At 36.9% G+C, this 10,991-nt stretch overlaps 1 protein-coding gene across 1 annotated transcript in view; it reads left to right on the top strand.

Moving 5' to 3' along the window:
* The window catches only part of LOC107693138 (prostaglandin E2 receptor EP2 subtype-like), a 6,111-nt gene extending 4,103 nt beyond the window's left edge, over positions 1-2,008 (top strand). The window contains exon 2 of the mRNA XM_016492405.1: positions 551-2,008. Coding sequence (XP_016347891.1) covers positions 551-850 — 300 coding nt within the window. The 3' untranslated portion in view covers positions 851-2,008. The remainder of the gene's footprint in view (positions 1-550) is intronic.
* The last annotated feature ends 8,983 nt before the right edge of the window (positions 2,009-10,991 follow it).

The raw sequence follows: 10,991 nt of genomic DNA, 5'->3' as shown, positions 1-10,991 counted from the left end.
CTATCTATCTATCTATCTATCTATCTATCTATCTATCTATCTATCTATCTATCTATCTATCGTTCGTTCGTTCGATCAGTCATTCTATCTATCTATCTATCTATCTATCTATCTATCTATCGTTTGTTCGTTCGTTCATTCATTTCCTCTCTCTCTCTATCGTTCTATCATCCATCTATCTATCTATCTATCTATCTATCTATCTATCTATCTATCTATCTATCGTTCGTTCGTTCGTTCGTTCATTCATTTTCTCTCTCTCTCTATTGTTCATTCTTTCTATTAAAGTGAACTTAATTCATCTAGACTGAGCAGAATTCAAATCTGCAGTTGTTGCTATTTTGCGCTGAAAAATAAATATAATTTTTTTCCTGCTTGACATTTGATATCGGATTTATTGAAAACAGATATGTCTTTATGCTTCTCTGCTTTCTTTGGTAAATCTCACTGTGCTTGGAATAATCAGTGCTTATGACAGCATCATCTGTCAAAGTGCCATGTGTGGTTAAGGATGGATGACACTTCTGAATTACCTTCTTCTTCTCTCTAGATTCGCGTGTACATCAACTCCATGGGAAAGCCTAGAGGCAGCAACAAGACTGATCTCATAGCTCTGCGGTTCCTCTCGGTAAACTCCATCATCGACCCCTGGGTCTTCATCATCCTCAGCCCCTCGGTTCTGCGCTTCCTGTGGGGGGCGCTGTGGAAGACCAGCTTCATACCCTCCAGAAACTCCCTGTTCAAAACATCCATTTCCAAAAACCCAGCAGGACAAATCGAGCTGTACCAACCCACTTCCACCACTGTGGAGACCACACAACTCAACAAGTCAACCGTTCAGATGATCTGACGTGATGAGGACAATATTTATGGACTGGACAGATCCATCTAAAAATCAATATGCTTTGGAAGACAAGGTTATGATTAAGTTCTTTGATAGCATTCTCTTTTAACTGAGTGAGATAAAGCCAACTGTGAGGTCAAAAGGATAAGTTATGTTCCATCAACCACTACAATAATTGTTTTGAGACCGAGGGCCCTGTCAACTGCGATCGCCAGAAGAACATGAAAATTGTTCAAGGCATGTTGAGTGGGCGTTCAGTCATGGAGGATATTCCAGTTTGGAAGAGGTTATTCTGTGTTTGGACTGTCTGAAGACAGAGGAACTGTCCTGAAGCTACCGTTCCACAATCATTGCTCATCCAGGTTTCCTTTTTAGGAGGGTCGTGCTTTCAAACAGGTCAAAGGTTAAATGGCATGTTGTCCTATGCAGTATGTCACTTTGGACACTTTTGTTGTCAAGTGAATCATGTGACGAGGTTTCCTGCATTTCAAGTCAAGCAGTTCTTCAAGTGTTACATATGAAAGCTGCCTGCTTGTATTTATATTATCAACACATTTATTGCGCTTTAATTTATGTTGATACAACAGTAAGTCAGTGACATATATGTGTCTTCATACATATGTAGGCTGACGTGATTCAGTGGTAATTAGTCATTTCTTTCATGTGAGAGATTTTGATTGTACATAATTGTATATAATTAGCATAAGCATATAAGCGTGACGACATGCGTGGTACCGTTCAGTAGCTACAGACCTATTCTTTGTGTCAAGATACTTGTTTTACGGTGCCTTTGAAGCTCTTGAATGTACTTGTGAAATAATGTGACTTGTGTTGTCTGTGCATGTAATTTATGTTGTGAAATTGTCTGTTAAACGTAATCACATCATATCCGTCCTAACGCACTGCGAAAAGGAGCTAATCACTAAAAGAACAGAGTCTGAAGCAGGATTGTGTGTGATTTTAAATTCCATTTCAGTTCCTGAATTTGAATGATATAGGCAAACAGAATGCAGACTGCATTTTCGATTTGAATGTAAGGAAGTAGAATTAAAATGAATACAAAAAATAATAATAATAATACACATGACTGAATATTTTTAACTAGAAAAGCTATTTTTATCAAGACAAAATCTGAGTGTTGGCTTGACAGTTTAAAAAAAAAAATAATAATATTCCAACTTATGAACTGAAAGCAAGCCAATTCTTTAATTCTGAATGTTGCCCAAACCTGTTCAGGATTCATGCCTCTTAATAAAGAAAGAAATAAAGCATGCATACACTCCCTGAGGCCATTAACAAGTATGCACACACTCAAATGATTGTCTAGTGCATTGCTTGCACATAGTCCTGTTGTACATATTTACTGTTCTTGCATTACAGTGCTGTGATAAATTTGCTTGCTAACAATATTTTCTTCAAAGTGCTACTTGACAGCACCATGACAGCAATTGACCTAAACTGACCATAAAAGGAAACAGCTTATCGCAATCACACTTTTCGGAATGTAATTATATGTGTTAATATGAGTTTGCGTTTTAATCCTTGGTCTGCCTACACGCTAGAGTAACATGATTGAGGTTGTGAAAGAAGCCATGCCAGTCTGAAATCAAGCATAACTCCACTCACTTTTTTGTTGGTGAACGGATACCTACGTTGTTGCAGCAAAAAGTTTCTCAACATTTGGTGGCATAACAAGGGTTTTCCCAAACTCGAATTTGTAAACCCCTGGAGGTTTATGAAGAAACTGCAGTGAGTGAAAACAAATAATTAATACAATTATAAAAATGTTAAATTAAAATACATTAACAATTTTAAAATAAAATAAAATAATGAATATTAAACACTAAAGAGATTGAATTATGTCTTATTAAAGTTTGAGAGGAGCACGTTCAGATAATCAACCAATTTAGCACAGGTGGAGCACGTTCTGATAATCAACCAATTTAGCACAGGTGGAGCACGTTCTGATAATCAACTCAGTTAGCACAACAGTAAGTATATATAGACAACTTACCTTTGTCCCACGACAGTTTTCTGGCATCCCTCCTCCACCCCAACTCCTCATTTCTAACTATTCCCATCCCAGCTTGGGATATGGGGGAATTCTCTGGCTAAATTTCGAGCTTGAAGCCCTCCCCTCAGACAGTATGCCAAATATATACTGTTTGCTTCATCTGACTATATGTAAGTGCGAACTTGTGAAAGGAATGGTTCACCCAAAAAAGAACATCTCCTGAAGATTCTGCAGTGAATGGGTGCCATCAGAATGAGAGTCCAAACAGCTGATTAAAAAAAAAATCACAATAATCCACAAGTAACCCACACGACTCCAGTCCATCAATTTAATATCTTAATGAAAAGCTGTGTGTTTGTAAGAAACAAATCCTCCATTAAGGCTTTTTAATTTTAAACCATCACTTCTCAGCAAAACACCAGTTCATAATCCATAATAACGCTTCCTACAGTGAAAACGTCCATTCCCTGTTGTTCTCTCATATCAGAATCCACACAAATATATTTAAAACAGTTTTGACTGTTTTAGCTTGTAAACAGTGCTTGATCTGTGCATATTTCTCTTCTGATTCAGACAAGACAACATTTTACTGGAGAAAGCAATATTTTGGATAGAGGACTCATATTTTAGCCAGAAGCATTGGTTTAAAGTTAAAAACATCTTAATGATGGACTTGTTTCACACAAACATGCAGCTTTATGCTTCACAAGACGTTAATTGATAGACTGGAGATGTATGGATTACTTGTGGATTATTGTAATGTTTTTATCAGATGTTCTCTCTCTCAACTCTCATTCTGACGGCACCCATTCACTGCAGAGGATTTATTGGTGAGCAAGGGAGATTGGGAATGTCCCAGGAATATCCCTGGTATAACAGATCTTAAACTTTTGCATATGTCCTCTGTGCCACACCATTCCCATTAAAATCATGGGATTTAAAGCATTTTTTGAGTAGCAGGAATTTACTATTGAATTAATAATAAAAACATTATGCAAAATAATTCTGTGGACTGTAAAAGTGCAACATTGGATGCACCAGTTAAATAGCACTGACTTCTCAGAAAAAAAATGATCCAAGCCTAATTTACATATAAAGGATGCAGTACTGTGCCAGTGCAGATAGAACTAAAAAAAAAAATGATTAATTGAATTTACAAATTTTTTTTAAGGTAAGTGGTTGCAATCAATTTATTTTAGCTACATTTAAATAAATTTAGTTGACTAACTTTCAACATTTTTTTTTTAAATGTAGCTAAAATAAATTGTTTGCAACCACTTACCTAAAAAACATTTGTGCAGACTAGTAAATTCACTCCTAGCACATAGGCGTCCTCAGTCCTGATCAGTACGCCACATGGCGTGTGTGTGGCTCAAGGGGAAGCACACTGGATTTACACACATCTGATAAGAGCAAAACAGAACTCCCCAAAAGTCTATTAACCATTCAGCAGGTATGAGGTTCAACCCCACATCGCTCAAAAAAAACAAAACTGTTTATTTTATCAGAAAGATTGTTGCCATTACTGAAAGTTGAAATCTCACTTAGCTTGAGTGTGGTTGTGGGAACTCAAGTATTTTTAAAGAGGTAAATATCATAGTATGCAAATATTTAGATAACAGCTCGTGACACAGTTCACCCTCTGGGAGTGTGGGAAACAGGACACAGATCTTGATCTGGCTTCACTTCAGCTCAAGCAAACCTCAGTCATCATGGTAACATATCTATAACAAACCACACTTTCAGAAAACTCATAAAGGTGTTCAAAACATTTACTGCGTCACAGATGAGATTTTTTTTTTCTCTGAATACGGCGGCAATGAGCTGTCAAAGTGATTTGTTGTAAAGTACCTTTAAATGTTTCCCATGATGCCTGGTTCTTTGTCTCTCGCCTGTGTGGTGCTTTACAGTGGTGTGTGCAGAAAGTCTATTGATTCAGTCCATTGATTCTGAATGATGTACGTGTTTTCACAGACTTACGTTCTCATTCAAATAGCTATGAGCCATTTTGGCTTCTATACTTGTTCATTGTCTAGTCAACAATTTCTGGTTATGCTCCTGTGAGAATTGTCAGTTATGTATTTCAAGGTCATTGCATGTTAATCATCAGTTTCCATATGGCACTGTAATAAACTGGTACGACTGAAAAGAATATGCTTTGTCTTATTTGCAAGAATGTCATGTCATGAAACCTATCACAAACCTGATATTTCATTAAGAAATTGAGAAAATATGAATAAAATATGTAAAATGTTATTAATACATTAAGCGCTTTATATTTTTTATAGTGTATTATTATATTTATATTGTTAAAGTTGATTGAATTTAAATTGTATTTATTGTATATATATATTTATATTGCATTAATATATTTTAAATTAAATTCATATATTTTAACTTTAATTTTAATTAGTATATTATAATTATTAAATTACATTTTTATATATGTAATGGTTTATGCCATTTCATTTGTAATAGTAAAGTGAAAAAATATTATTTACATTATAAAGTATGAGAATCATCAAAAAACACAAAGATTCACAATCATAATTAAACTAAAACACAAAATTAAAAGGTCCTGAAAATGATCTCATAAATAGTCCTATAAAAATAAGCTTGATTTAATTATGCAAAATGCAGTTTCTTTTTTTTTCTTTTGATTTTGGGGTGAAATATGAGCTGGAAATGTTGCCATGAGATTTACCCAATTACACCAATGCTAATGAAAGCTACCCACTGTAATTAGCGTCAACGATGGTAATGAAGATTGGAGACTCATGAAGGACTGTGCACCGCAGTGGCCTGTTTAATCTCATGGAAGTTTTAATTGTAATCACATAAAGCAGATCTAACTGTGTTTTCATGCTTCTATTTGTTTTCTGGCGCATAGGGAGGATGCATGTTGACTGCAATGATCTGTGAGGTTATCGCTGAGTCCCAGCCAGAGCACCAGCGGATGACTAGCAGGAAACAGCTGCTCGTCTCTCAGGAGATAACTGATGCCACACATCAGTAAATACCCATCATCATGTATTACAAGCACACACGGACACAAGACTCTGTAATGAACATTGCTCATACATTTACCTCCTGCTTCATCTCACTTTTCTCTTCTCAGTCTCCCCAAACACTCATTCCTATATTTCTCACCCAGAGAAAAGAAGTCAACATCCATGCAGTCATATCTGGTGCTCTGTGAAGTTTAATGTTGAGTGAAATGAAGCAATTTGCTGAGCTCAACAGTATTGCTTAAAGGGATAGTTCACCCAAAATGAAAATTCTGCCATCCAAACCTGTATGCATTTCTCGTAGAACATAAAAGAAGATATTTTGAACCATGTTTTGGAAAAGAAATTTTTTAGTTCATACAGTGAATGTGGGGTCCAGTATTGTCATTATTAGGTGAACAGTTTATTTCGAGCCTTTTATTAGACAAAAATAATGTAAAATATGAATAAAATATTAGAAATGTTATAAAATATGATTTATGATTTATTACATCTATCTATCTATCTATCTATCTATCTATCTATCTAAAAAGCATCTTTAGAACATGTTAATATTTTCAAATATTATACTATATATATATATATATATTTTTTTTTTTAAACACTGCTTTTCTATCTTGCCTTTTTGAAGTACACTAGCATATCAATGGTCTTTAAGCCAATCAACTACAATTTTGATTTCATAAGATATCTCTATAAATGAGCAACAAATCAATATTTCAGAAAGCAAATTTTAAAATAGGATTTTGTTGATGGATTTCAGCCTTACTGACCAATAAATTGAATAATATACAGGTCTAGACAAGCAACGTTTTGACTTCATGTGATCACTTTGTCCCAATGGGAAATCCCCAAAAAACACTCTGCAGAATTAATTCTTTTTTGTTTTAGTCTGGGAGGCAACTGCAAAGTGATCTTCATCTTTAAATTCATGTCATACCCTCAATCTCCTGTGCCAGAGAGTCACAAAATGGCGTTGTGTTTCCCATTACGAAGAAAACTCCCAGAACAGCCAATTATTAACCAGCTCATGCAATTGGATGATTTTTATTTACCCTTCTGCTTTTGATTAGCTCAGCTGAGGCTGGGCTAATTAGGCATAATATTCATGTCCTGTCTGCAGTGAATGCCAGGGGTTGGGCACACGGGAAAATGCATAACCTCATCTCACTGGTCATGCTCACTTCTAAAGGGCTCCGGCCAAGCATGCAACCGATGGCGTGGACTTCCCAGCCCAAAAATTATTCAGATAGCTACTTAGTAATTCTGGAATGGGCCCAATATGACAAGCATAAACCTCAGGAGAGAACAGCTCAGCTTCGATGTTCATGAGAACTCTCGCGAGACACGATTGGTGGAAGACCATGAACTATGTGACAGATGGTCTTTCCTTAGAATTTCTTGTTCTCATACTCAGTGGCCTGGCTCACACAACTAGGGTTTTATCAACAGTTGCACCTTAAATCATTTGCAGCCAGCATCTGCTTGCGTAGTCACTGCGCCAGAGGACCGGAGAACTAAAGGTAATGAAAACAATGAATCTAACAGCACTGTCGTTAATTCAAGATGGAAGCACTTTAAGTCTGCTTGGACAAATTAACTTGATTTGTTTTTACAGTCAGAAGCACTAGGAGTGGAGCTGAAATAACCTCCTCTCCATGTGCAGTCCATTCCAACACAGCTAGAATCACTGTCACTAATTTTCAGTGGCCTTGGATTTGGAAGTATTTTCTTTTTATTTCATTTAAATTTAAAAAGACTGATGAAGAAAATCAACCAGCTCAACTTCAATCTGAAGCTAAAAATTATAATAATAATTAAGAAAAGTTGACAAAAGGGTGCACTGAAATCTTTTATGAGGGAATGACTAGTATTGAAATTCAATTGACTAGTCTCTTCCCACATTTAAAAGTGCGGGGGATTTTTTGCATTCTTATAATGTAATATATTACTTTAGTTTTCCTTTCTGGCTTATTTAACTATAATCGATCTCATATGGAAGAGAGACAGGTCCTTTTTGCTCATGCACTTAATGCTTGTTATATCACTGATGCAAGAAAATGAACCAACTTCGGCTCAATTTCCGCTGGGCACGTCATCAACTGTCTGTGTAGTGTTTCTCCATAGAGATCTAAACATTGCCGTCACTTACTCATACCTCGTGACTGTATATGATGCTAAACAATAAGACTCCTACTGTTGCTATGCACAACATATGGATGATGACCCTTACCCTGTCCCTACGGGTGTCGTGTGTCTGGTAATAATACACAACCCATTGTTATTTTAACAGTCTCTGACCTTTCTACAGTAAGACAGAACTGGACTAAGGGCTAAAACTTCTAAAGGCATGATGGCACACTGGCCTCTGTACACCATTGGCTTTAAATCTGAAGTGTCTACCAGCCACTGAATGAAATGTAAGCTCCTGGATGAACGGGGAATGTATGAAACTGAATCCAGTGTGCAGAGCTGTCACCAAAAGCTGATCACTTAAAGGTGAATTAGCCTACTACTATAAGTGGCTAACAGAAACGTAGCGCTTAACGTTTCACACTTGGAATTTAGATGGGGGATAGCACTGCTTTTTTACACAGGGTTATGAAACCCTTCTCTGGAGCAGGGTTAGCCCCGAATTGTGGTGTCAAATTTGTACAGTGTGAAACGATGTGGTGTTAGAATATTATGGCTATGCTTAGCAGCAGACAACAAATTGCGCGCATACATGTTCACGTGCTTTAACACATTATACACAGGCTATAACACGGCATTATACCCATAGTTCATTCATTCGATGCATTCATGCCATGTCGTAATTACTGTGATTTTGAGATGACAACACGTGACGTTCTACTTAAAGCTGTTCACACCCCTGGAATCTGAATTATCGCACTATCAATGCCTAAATATAGCGCCTAAGGTGGAATCTGAGGTGGTAAGTTGTAGCTCTTAGAAAACTCCCAGTTCACAAGTTAAAAAGTTCTACGAGGATGTGAATGCTTTTTACAAGTTGGTTTCTCGTAATCAAGGAAATTACGATATGGCGTGAACGCAGTTTATAAAACAGAAACTCTGCGTGTTGTATAAACCGATTTCGTTTGAGGGGATTGCTTTTTACAAGTTGGTTTCTCGTAATCAAGGAAATTACGATATAGCGTGAACGCAGTTTATAAAACAGAAACTCTGCGTGTTGTATAAACCGATTTCGTTTGAGGGGATTTTTTTTTTTACGATTTATTTTGTAAGTTTTTGCCTTTATTATGATAGGACAGTGTAGAGCTGACAAAGTGGGAAAGAGAGAGGGGGACGGAATCAGGAAAGGTCCTCGAGCTGGGATTCTAACTCGGGACGGTCGTAGCGCTACGGCGCCTTATGTTGGCTCGCTGCCCACAAGGCTATCGGCGCCAACTGAGGGGAAAATTGAATGGTGATGGAAAGCATGTGAATTGAAGGAAAGAAGAGACCGTTTCATTCTTTCGTTTATAGTCCAAAAAGTCAATTCAGGAAAAACTCGATAGTACAATCGGCAGTATACGAGGATGCAATGCTAGAGCAGTTATGTAAACTGGTTGTGTGTTGCGTACGTCCAAATCATAACACTGACTACGTTTACATGGACATCAGTAATCTAATTATTTACCTTATTCTAAATAAGCCAATATTATGATTATGGTGTTTACATGAGTTGCTTTTATTTGCTCAAATCATAACACTGACTACGTTTATTGTCTTAATCGTATTAAAATCGGAGTATTGTTGGCCATGTAAACGTACTTAATAATGACACTGGGAGTTTAGGAATATAACCCGGGATTTAGGAATATACTGTGTGAAACCTCAGCATATGGAATAGCGTGGATGAATTGTTACCCCAGGTAAATTATTAGCAGAGTGAAATTTGAAGCAAGATTACATAGGATTTTGTTTATCCGGGGGTTAGAATGACCGGGTTAATTAGTTCAAGTGTGAAATGCCCCACAATGTACCTACAAAACACTTTGCAATGCATTAAAACACTTAGCATTGGTAGAGCAACATCAAAATGCGAACCTACTATGTGTTTCCTGACAAATGTTCAAATTTCAACAAATTTTCATTCCTAACAAATGTAGGAGACAGTAGCTGTGTCCCAAATGATGCATCATACACTATCAGAATCAGAATCAGAATAGCTTTATTGCCAAGTATGTTTACACACACAAGGAATTTAACTTGACGTTGTAGCTCTTAGAAAACTCCCAGTTCACAAGTTAAAAAGTTCTACGAGGATGTGAATGCTTTTTACAAGTTGGTTTCTCGTAATCAAGGAAATTACGATATAGCGTGAACGCAGTTTATAAAACAGAAACTCTGCGTGTTGTATAAACCGATTTCGTTTGAGGGGATTTTTTTTTTTACGATTTATTTTGTAAGTTTTTGCCTTTATTATGATAGGACAGTGTAGAGCTGACAAAGTGGGAAAGAGAGAGGGGGACGGAATCAGGAAAGGTCCTCGAGCTGGGATTCTAACTCGGGACGGTCGTAGCGCTACGGCGCCTTATGTTGGCTCGCTGCCCACAAGGCTATCGGCGCCAACTGAGGGGAAAATTGAATGGTGATGGAAAGCACGTGAATTGAAGGAAAGAAGAGACCGTTTCATTCTTTCGTTTATAGTCCAAAAAGTCAATTCAGGAAAAACTCGATAGTACAATCGGCAGTATACGAGGATGCAATGCTAGAGCAGTTATGTAAACTGGTTGTGTGTTGCGTACGTCCAAATCATAACACTGACTACGTTTATTGTCTTAATCGTATTAAAATCGGAGTATTGTTGGCCATGTAAACGTACTTAATAATGACACTGGGAGTTTAGGAATATAACCCGGGATTTAGGAATATACTGTGTGAAACCTCAGCATATGGAATAGCGTGGATGAATTGTTACCCCAGGTAAATTATTAGCAGAGTGAAATTTGAAGCAAGATTACATAGGATTTTGTTTATCCGGGGGTTAGAATGACCGGGTTAATTAGTTCAAGTGTGAAATGCCCCACAATGTACCTACAAAACACTTTGCAATGCATTAAAACACTTAGCATTGGTAGAGCAACATCAAAATGCGAACCTACTATGTGTTTCCTGACAA

Source organism: Sinocyclocheilus anshuiensis, unplaced genomic scaffold, assembly GCF_001515605.1.
Source record: "Sinocyclocheilus anshuiensis isolate Anshui unplaced genomic scaffold, SAMN03320099.WGS_v1.1 scaffold222, whole genome shotgun sequence".
Taxonomy (NCBI): domain Eukaryota; kingdom Metazoa; phylum Chordata; class Actinopteri; order Cypriniformes; family Cyprinidae; genus Sinocyclocheilus; species Sinocyclocheilus anshuiensis.
Note: the sequence above shows the minus strand (reverse complement) of the source record. Positions and strands in the feature narration are given on the sequence as shown.